The sequence below is a fragment of the Cryptotermes secundus genome, unplaced genomic scaffold (genome assembly GCF_002891405.2).
Source record: "Cryptotermes secundus unplaced genomic scaffold, Csec_1.0 scaffold167, whole genome shotgun sequence".
NCBI classification, from domain to species: Eukaryota; Metazoa; Arthropoda; class Insecta; order Blattodea; family Kalotermitidae; genus Cryptotermes; species Cryptotermes secundus.
This window is the reverse complement of record NW_019742553.1, coordinates 253,040-263,127: the sequence shown is the minus strand read 5'-3', so window position 1 is coordinate 263,127 and position 10,088 is coordinate 253,040. Positions and strand designations below refer to the sequence as shown.

General features: G+C 39.0%; 1 protein-coding gene across 2 annotated transcripts; it reads right to left on the bottom strand.

Moving 5' to 3' along the window:
• Window positions 1–1,775: 1,775 nt before the first annotated feature.
• LOC111873298 lies at window positions 1,776–5,717 on the bottom strand. Of its 2 annotated transcripts, none has more exons than XM_033755043.1 (2): window positions 3,807–5,717; window positions 1,776–3,369 (listed from the first exon to the last, which is right to left on the bottom strand). In XM_033755043.1, the coding sequence occupies exons 1-2, from the start codon at window positions 4,199–4,201 to the stop codon at window positions 2,649–2,651; spliced, it is 1,116 nt and encodes a 371-aa protein (XP_033610934.1). In that variant the 5' UTR covers window positions 4,202–5,717; the 3' UTR covers window positions 1,776–2,648. The 2 variants fall into 2 exon arrangements, with proteins under 2 accessions (XP_033610934.1, XP_023723661.1); XM_023867893.2 differs by having other exon boundaries at window positions 1,776–3,373; window positions 3,811–5,717.
• Between the last annotated feature and the right edge of the window lie 4,371 nt (window positions 5,718–10,088).

The window sequence follows — 10,088 nt, the reverse complement described above, 5'->3', positions numbered from 1 at the left end:
GTTCGTTTGGGTTTGTCTTCCCTTTCAACTATAAACACTGCTTTACGGAGCGGCACCTGACACGCGTCCGCACTGCTCGCTCCTATGAAGCGGAATGCCAAAAAAAAAAAAAAAACTTTCATCTCCCGGACAAAGATTTCCTAGGCTAGAAATTGCTAGCCGTTGACGAGTGATGGACTTCTTATCGTGCGGACTTCCTGGCGGCACGTCACATTATTAATTATAAAATTATATTTCAGCATCCTATTGCATTCAGGTATCATTAGTAGTCTCGTTTTCCATCCATAATGAAAAAATTTAAATTTCAAACGATCCTAAATCACATTTAATTCACTGAAATTTTCGTTAAATGTTTAAAATATCATCAAAATATACGAGTATGTAGATTGGGTGTTCATGTTACATGTTTCAGCCGCACAGGGCCATGTTCAGGCAACATACTTTTAAAGGAGCCTACTGCACTATGCACTTGGACAAACAGTTGTCTCAAGGCACGTCGTTATTATTAATTCTGTTGACGTAGGATGTTTCTTCCTATCTTTTGTATTGCGGCCGTTTGTGTCCTAGTGGGTGTGTCGCTCTTGTAATGTATTTAGTACAGCCACCACCAGGTGATGAGTTCCGACCAGCAGAAGTAATGTTACCTGATGAAGCTTACGTTGCCGAAATAAGGGATAAGGTGTTGACGTGGTTTAGCAAAAACATCTAAGTCTTCTTGAATGCTGAGTATATGACAAAAATTTACTGGATTCCTTATAGACACAGTTGGTACAGGAAATAAAGATGAGAGGGTCTAAGACCCAGATACCTCCTAACCGACGACAAAGAGCGATTCGTTCTGCGACACTATCAGTGTGTCTGATCTCGTCCAATCATAATCATCTATACTTTTGGGAATAACCTGGGTGTTGGCTCGGCCAAAAGTTTCGGCACATAACATCGGAATCTGACGCAATCTGGATGACACGAGGCAGATTCTCCTACTAGTGAAAGTTCGTTTATACGCCCCAGATTAGGACCAAAGTACAGACACGTGGAGTAACAGTCATAAGCAGCAAGTGTTATGTTTGGACTTTCAAGTTCCTTAGCCTTAAAAGGTTATAAAGTTATTGATTTCCTGCTTCCCTATTGAGAGAAACAGCTCCTCTTACAAAATCTTACTGAAAGTGAATACAATATAACTAAAATACATTATTACTATAGGTTTCAGAAAGTTTACCTATACATGTGGCATCATTTTCTTTACAGGTTAACCTTGTTATTCTTGTTATTGCTTCATAGTTTCACTTTCAATCTTGTTTCACCTTATTAATAAATTTACATTAGTGACATAATTAGTTTCATCTCATTATATGTGTTACAGTAGGTAGAGATTTGTAATTTACATATTACACCTCCCTTCCTCTAAAAAGTTGTTGCCTATTTGGTGAAAACTTTTCCTTTTTACTCTTTAACGGAACATTCTTCTGCTCCTTGTTCTCGTTGATATAGGTTCTGATTCTTCCATATGTGACCTTTCAGCATGGATTTTCCTAGGTTGCTCTGTTACGGCGTCTCCTATCCCGGGTAATGATTTCAAGGATATAGCGGGAGAGGTATTTGTCTTTGTATACTCTACTTTAGAACCGTTGTAATTGTAAATACTGACACAGCATTTATCTTGGGCTTGTTGCCAACAATCCCTCGGGGTCCACTTTTCCCAAATCCAAAAGAAACNAAAAAAAAAAAACCATTTCTGCAGCATTCAAAACAACTGCAACAAATGCATATAACAATTATACCAATTATTGTCATTGTTGCCCCCCAGGATGTTGCAACTGTGTAAAACCTTTGGTTCTGCTTAATTTCTTGGTCTTTTATCATTTGTTGTACCTCCTCTGTTTGTTTACTTGCGACTCTCAAGTCGTCTATTGAAGACATAATATTTACTAATGGTGTATGCAAAGGTAAGTCTTCAAATTTTACATCTTTCAAATCTTCGAAGCAACAATTAAAATTTACAGGAACATAAGGTACATAATCATTTGTTAAGTTTGTTACCATGGTTGACATTGCATATAAAGTTACATAAGATGAGTATTCTTTACACTCAGGTTTCAAAGTTAATTTACCTTTGTTTTGTATTTTTACCGTCGTTGTTTCATGAGGACATAAAATGGTAAAGGTTTCCACATTTGGATTCACGAACAGCCATTGGTTGCTTAAATGTAGATGTATCCACAGAGTTTTGCTAAGTTTGAAAAATCTGTACTCACAACTGTCTGGGATCCTCATTGTTGATGGATGTAGCAATGTTGCTTCACAGTCCACCTCTGGGATGTACGTGTAAGTAGGAATCTCTTCCCTACATATATAAGTGATTTCATTTGGTTGAAAACAACCTGATAACTCATTAGTTGTCATTTTTCCAAAATGTTGCCTCAAGGCATCACTGAACATATACTCTTTATTAAAATTTATGTAACTATAGGTAGATTCTTGTTGTTTCACCATGACAGGAAAGGGTAGTAACTTATACAATTGATATATGGTTGGTGAAAATAAAGGAATTTCCAATACATAAACCAAATATTGTTTATATGAATAGGTTTTAGGAGTTATTATCTTCTGTAATTCTGGGAAAGGGAAGTTAGGGTAGTCCAGTCCGCTTAGCAGTTTTTGGCTTCCCAAAATTTTTTTATCTTTTCTGCGGTTATTAACTGTGGCTGCATAGAACCTTGTTCTGCGTGGACAAAGGCATCAATTAATATCTCGAATGAGTGTTGACTTTCATCAACACCTCTCTGTATCAAACGGAATTGCTCATTGATCAAATTTACGTTTTCAATTTCTTCTTCTAACTCATTTGTCTTATGTGTACTGAAGTTAAGTAGTTTGTCTAAACCTTCCTTCAAAACCTTTTCGTTCTGATTTACCTTTTGCAATGTTGAATTTACTGAGGTGATGGTGGTTTTTATAATTGTCATTTGTTCATTCGACAAGTGCAAAAATTCTTTCTGTTCTTTCTCTAATTCATTTATGTGCTTATTGTAGTTTTTCGCATCTGATTGCGTTAACGTTCCGAATAGGATTTTTGAAACTTCACCCTCGAAATTTAAGACGCCTCCTTTTGGTCTCTTTGATTTCTGAGTGTTGTCTACCCAATATTCCGCTACCAAATCTTTTAAGTTGTCTATGTATCTGCCTTTTGACCTCATATATTGCCCGAAAGCTGCGCAATCAGTATAATGATACCATTTTTTGTCTTTGATTTTCTGGCAGAAGTCCGTAACTTTCTTTTGATGAATTTTTGTTTGTTTCCATAATTCACGGGTAGGTTCTAAATTTATATAAGTAACTACTTTCCATTTCATGGGATAAAATAGTAAAGTCCCTGATTGATTGATCAGTAACTGTCAGATGACAGGTCCACAGTCTCTTCCAAAACAGTTCCTCCACTTAATGTGATCTTCTGTTTTTGGAAAGAGACTATCCAGGAAAAGTGATAATGTGGTAGTTTTTCCATTTGCTTTCCACATCGCAGTACAACAGCCGTTCAAACCACTCTGGTCACGCCTGTTGCTATACGAACTTGAACCATCTCGAGCATCATTTGTTCTGTGCTTCAAGTCGCTGCTGATGACGCTGCTTCCGGCATCAGTTTTTGGTTTTTGGTGTCTCTCTTCGTCTGATGCCTACCCTTTGACCTGTCCAGCAAGGGAGGCCCTGCCAGTAGCTACGCTACCGCTGGTATAGCTCTCAGGGTCCTTGGCATACTCAAACACCCTCACCACGATAAGGTGGAGACACCAACGAGGGGGTGTAAAGTCCCTACTTCATCAAAATATATTCCTGTCTCTGACTGCACTTCCTCGATGTTTTGAGCTTGTAGTAGTTTCCACCATATAATTAATGTGATTATTAGCGTCCACTTAAGTGTCTGCATTCTCTGAAATTGAATGAAAAAGTAAGGTTTCAACCTGTTAATATGAATTTCTTGATGCCTCCTTTTACCTAGTTCTTGAATAACAGCATTAGAACCTTGAATTTTCTTTATTTCATACGGCCCCTTCCACAACGGGTCCAACTTTTGTCTATTCTCTATTCTCAACAAGGCTAAATCATTTTCCATAAACTCATAACTATTGGACTTCACTTTCTGTCCTTGTGACTCTTTAAATTTTATTAATCTCTCTTTTGCTAATTGCTGACAAGTCTGCATTTTTGTTGAATCTCTAACACTATATCATCAAAATTGTAAATATGTTGAGGTTGTCGTTGTAGTTTTCCTGGGATGTTTGCAACTCTCCCAAACAATACTTCGTAAGGAGTGTACTTCGTAATTGAATGAGGTGTCGTGTTGTACGTGAAACAAGCAAAAGGTAACCATTCGTCCCAGTCATTTAGTTTCTTACCACAGAAGCAACGTAAATAATTGGTAAGAGTTTTGTGTGTTCTTTCTAAGGCTCCGTTGCTCTCTGGGTGATATGCTGTTGTGCATACTTTCTCAATTTGGAATAACTTACAAATTCGTTTAAAAACATCACTCATAAAATTAGATCCCTGATCTGTCACAATTTCTGTGGGATTCCATAATTTAATATAATATTCTTAACAAAAGCATTAGTGACTTCATCTGCTGTTTGATTTTGCAAAGGTATAGCCATAAAATATTTGCTAAGATTATCTTGACATGTCACAATGTATTTCATGCCAGTTTCCGTTGTAGGTAAAGGTCCTACTATATCTAAGTACACCTTATCCGATGGGATGTTCCTTGTGTCTGTAACTGTCAAAGATAATTTAATATTAGGACGTGTTTCTTTATTTAACTGACACGTCTTGCATTCTCGTATGTACTGTATCACGTCTTGTTCCAACCCAGGCCATGAAATGTATAACCTTATACGTTCAGTAGTTCTTTGGATATCTTGGTGACCATCTACGGGACAGATGTGCTTTTCTGCAATAATTTTCTGCTTTCTTTCATTGGTTATCTCTTCTATATTCACATTAAAACACTGAATTGGATAGGGACTTAGGCTATCTGCATTGCAGTTCCTATGCCCTGCTCTGTGTTGGATCTCATAATCGTATTCTTCTAACAATAATTTCCACCTCATCAGTCTTGAACTTGTGTCTTTTACGTTAAATATCCATGTCAAACGCTTATGGTCTGTTACTATCTGGAATTTGCGTCCTAACAAATATGGTCTAAAATGTTTGCATGCCCATACTATAGCTAGAAGTTCTTTTTCTACCGTTGCATAATTTAGCTCTGCTTTGTTTAATGTTCTTCTAGCGTACGCTATTGGTTTGTATTGTCCTAATTTGCCTTGACTAAGAATAGCGCCTATTGCATATCCACTAGCATCTGTCGTTAGAACGAAAGGCTTACTGAAATCGGGGTATTGTAATAAAGGAGTACTGGTCAATTTAAATTTCAATAAATCGAAACTTGTTTGTTCCTTTTCTGTCCAGTTCCATTCATTTTCTTTCTTTAATAAGTTTGTTAAAGGTCTGGCGATTGCGCTTAAATCAGCTATAAACTTATGATAATAGCCTGCAAGACCTAAAAATGATTTCACATCTTTTCGTGATTGTGGTATTGGAAATTTTACTACTGCCTCAATCTTTCTGTCATCTGGTTTAACACCTTCGGCTGTAGTTACTATAGGATTCTGACGATGGTGTATAACACACTGATATGTTGGGATTTTGGACTTTATCCATCGTCCTTGTTTTTAAGATAACAAATAAAAACACGACGTTTCGGAAACTGGATCTGTTTCCGTCCTCAGGTGAAGGAAAACACCTATTCAGTTGGGTCCCTTAGAAAGAGCTAGCCTCAATCACTGGACAAACCAATGTCACAAAACATGAAGATTATAAACACCTGAGACCAGGCTAAGTCCATGAGAGCTAATAAGAAAAATAATCATAACAAATTGTAGCAAACACTTACAAGCGTGGAACCAGGATAGATAGATCTGTAGAAATTTATGCCACGAAACTAATAACGAGCTAATAAGAAAAATAATCATAACAAATTGTAGCAAACACAAGCGTGGAACCAGGATAGATAGATCTGTAGAAATTTATGCCACGAAACTAAACTCATAACCAGGTCCATGACCCCACGGCATGGAATAGAAAGAACTAGTAACAGAAACTAATAGTGCTTAACCAGCGTCAGCAATGGAGTAAATCACGTCTATCTAATTTAGAACTTAATGGAAATAAATAAAAGCATATATCACATCATACAGATCTTCTATGTGAATTGGTGACTTCATTGCTGATAATGGGGATCCAAATGGGAGAAAAGTCCAAACTGGGTTGGCTAATTGGGTTGGCCGAGCATGCCATATGGGCCGCTTCCTTGTATTTCCTATACCTGATGTGGCTTTCAATATCCAAAATCTTAGCTTCATCCCAGCCTACCCTATGTCCCTCTTCATAGGCATGTTGGGCTAGTTTAGATTTTTCTAGAAGACCTTCTTTTAGGTTATGCCTATGTTCCCGGAGCCGCACGGCCAGAGGTCTGCCTGTTTCGCCAATGTAGCTTCTGCCACATTCACAGGGAATGCTATAGACGCACTGTGCCGTCTGTTGCGGATCTCTTTCCGGTCTAGTTTTCATAAGGGAGTTCCTAAGTGTGTGTTTCGTACGGAAGATGGTCCTAATATTATATCGATTACCTATCCGTTTAAACTTTTCAGACACACCCTTCACATATGGAATATAAACAGAACACAGAGGGCTTTCCTCTTTCTTCGGACGACTACTGCCCTTGGAATTAATGACCGAGTCAATAAAACCTTTGGGATAACCGTTCAACTGAAGATCGTGTCTCAGGTTGTTAATTTCTCTGACCAAATCTCGTCGATCTTGGCATATGGTAGAGGCTCTGTCGTGGAGACTTTTTATCAAGCCTCTTTTTACATGCGGCGGATGGTTAGAATTGAAGTTGAGGTATTGGCCAGTGTGGGTGGGTTTCCTGTAGACCTGTGTGGCTAGTGCCGTCTTTTCCCTGATGACCAGAACGTCCAGAAATGAGATCGCATTGTTAGACTCAGTTTCCATGGTGAAGCAGATGGAAGGCCTTAAACTGTTGAGGTGGTCGAAGAAAGTCTGTAATCTCTCTGGACCATGAGGCCAGACTACAAAAGTGTCATCCACGTATCGCAGCCACAACGATGGTTTGTACGGAGCTGAGTCAAGAGCTAGTTTTTCAAAATGCTCCATGAAGATGTTACTAACGTTGGGCGAGAGAGAATTTCCCATAGCCATGCCATCTTTCTGTTGGAAGAACTTGTCGTCAACCTGAAAATAGGTGGTTTTCAAACAGACTTCCAGCAGCTCCATGATGGTTCCGATCTTCGGCTGTGACTACATGACCTAGATAACTCAATTCTTCCTTCAGAAATTCACTCTTATCTGGTTCAACCTTTAAGTTAAATTCATGAAGTTTTTCAAAAACAGCACGTAATTTGGAGTTATGTTCATCTAAGGTTTCCCCTATAATCAAAATATCGTCCATGTATACTAGACATCTGTTTCCAATCAATTCAGATAATACGTTATTCATCATACGTTGGAACGTGCTAGGAGCTGACTTTATACCAAACGGCATTCTCTTATATTCGAAATGCCCATCTACTCTACTAAAAGCAGTTTTACATCTGTCTTCTTTAGCGATTGGTACTTGTAAGTAACCACTTGCGCAATCTAATGCAGTAAAATATCTAGCTCTTCCTAGTTTGTCTAATATATCCTGAATATTAGGTAGTGGGTAGCTATCGCCAACAGTGACTTCGTTAATTTTCTAAAGTCTACACAAATTCTCCACTTTCGTTTTCCTGATGCATCTAACTTTTTAGGTACTACTAGTAACGGGAAATTCCATCCACTGTTACTGGGTGTCACTATGTCTTCCCCTAACATCTGTGTCACTTGTCTTTATATCTCTTGTTGCTGTGCTTCCGGCAACCTATAATTTTACCTTTTGGAATGGCCGGTGTCGGAATCGTGTGTTCTGCCGCTGATGTAAGTTAACGAGTCTCCAGGTAATGTGAATATATCTACGTATTCTTCACAGATCTTTCTAATGTCACTTGCCCCTTCTGCGATGTGGTCTAGTCTTAAATTTTCCTTTAATAATTGCAACCTCTTTATTCTATTCGTTTGGTTTTTGAAATTTTGCTTGTGCAACATAGTAGATGGTTTCTCTAGTTTAGGATCTGCCGTCATACATATTGGCTTATCAGTTAAATTGATCACTAAACATGGAAATTCAAAAGTTTCACAGTTTACTAAACTAGCTGCACAAATTAACCCTGGTTGAAGGATTTGATGTTCGATAAAACGAACTCCTTTCTCAAGTGTCTTACATTTTATAACCTGCTCACTATATGGTGATATTATAATTGGCGTTTTCTTCTGAAAACCATACCCTGCATTATCCAACCAGTCTTGCCCAAGGATAATGTCTAGATTCCTCGGCAGACTGTCAACAACATAGCATACTTGATATAAAGGTTCTAATGTGTTTTCAATTCTTAATTTTACTTTTCGTTTCATTTCCATTTGCTTTCCTGTTATACCGCATATTTGAAGGTTCTTATCCTTCTCCTGACTGAATTTTATCAACGACGATTCCTTCACTAAGGATACTTGCGATCTTGTATCTAAGAGAGCGACCCCTAACTCTCCCTTTAATTCTCTGCTCACTACATATACTTCATAGTGGCCTAATAAATCATCTCCCATGATTTCCGTGGAATTGACTCCAGCAATTCCCAATTGATCATCCCTGATGATCCCAGGCGAATTCTCATGATCATTTCCTATGACCCCTATTGAAAACCCACTAGGTGAACCCTCATGACCATCCCCGATGATCCCTTTTGAATTCCCTATGATCTCGTCAGATCCTAGTAACTCAGAAGCGTCCTTCTGGCTTAACACAATATTTTCATTAATTACACCGCAACGTATCGGGCAGGTGATTCTCGGTTGCACAGAACACCCTACTGCCCATTTCCCTGAGAGCCCTTTGCTCTACAATCTTTAGTAACATGCCCTACCCTGTGACATGTACCACATGTAGGCTTACTCCTACAATTAACTGCCAAGTGCCCTGCACGTTGACACCTATAACATTTCACCGAGGTTACTGCATGAACCTCCCTCTTTACTTGGGGTCTGTAATCTCTGCTTACTCCTCCATAACTCCCTGCGTTCGGCCAGCTCAAACTGTTTTGGTTGCCTTTGAATTTTTGTGATTTCACTTCACTCTCTTCTTGCAGTGCTGTCTCTACGAGTTGGGCCAATGAATTTTCCTCCCCTTTTGCTTTCTCAATATATTTGATCCTATCATCTTTCAGTCCTACTATAAAGGATCCCTTCATAAATTCTGATACTAAAATTGTCCCTCCATCGACTGCACGGGGATTTATCATTTCGATTCTGATTTTAGCTTCTCTCATCAGGTCTATTCCCATATTATCTATCTTCGAACCCCACTGAGCTACAGTTTCATTAATTCCCTGTCTTGTGGTAAACAACAAACTTGCATAGTATTCAAGGGTTCTCCTCACTGCGTAATTTTCCTCAAGTATAGCTTTAATTTGCTCCCACGTATTCCTCTCAGTCCTGGCTAACAATCTGTGTAGCCTCTCCAGCGATTTTGGATTCTATAAACTTTAATAAAAGTGGTTGATGTAATGGGTGTACGACCTGTCTGGCTGCCTCAACTCCTTCACAAAATTCGCGTAGATGTTTAGGGTTCCCCTCAAAAGTTCTGGAAATTAGCTTGACTGCCTGAACCACAGATATATACTCAATTTCCTCGTCTGCCATAGTGGTTTGGACTAACCTTTGGAAGTAGAAGAATGAAGGGTAATCAGAAGGTCAAAGTTCGGAGAATTGAAGTTGTTCCCTCGGGTTGACTCCAATCTCCTCTCGCGTTGACTGCTGCTTTCCGGCTTGTCACCTAGGCTGTCCCTCGAGATTCAGCAAAGGCCGCTGATGGAAGCTTCTGGCCACTGGATTCCGCGGTTGTTCCTTCCGAGAACCCGGGCCCTGGGATTCCTCCGGAGCGTTGA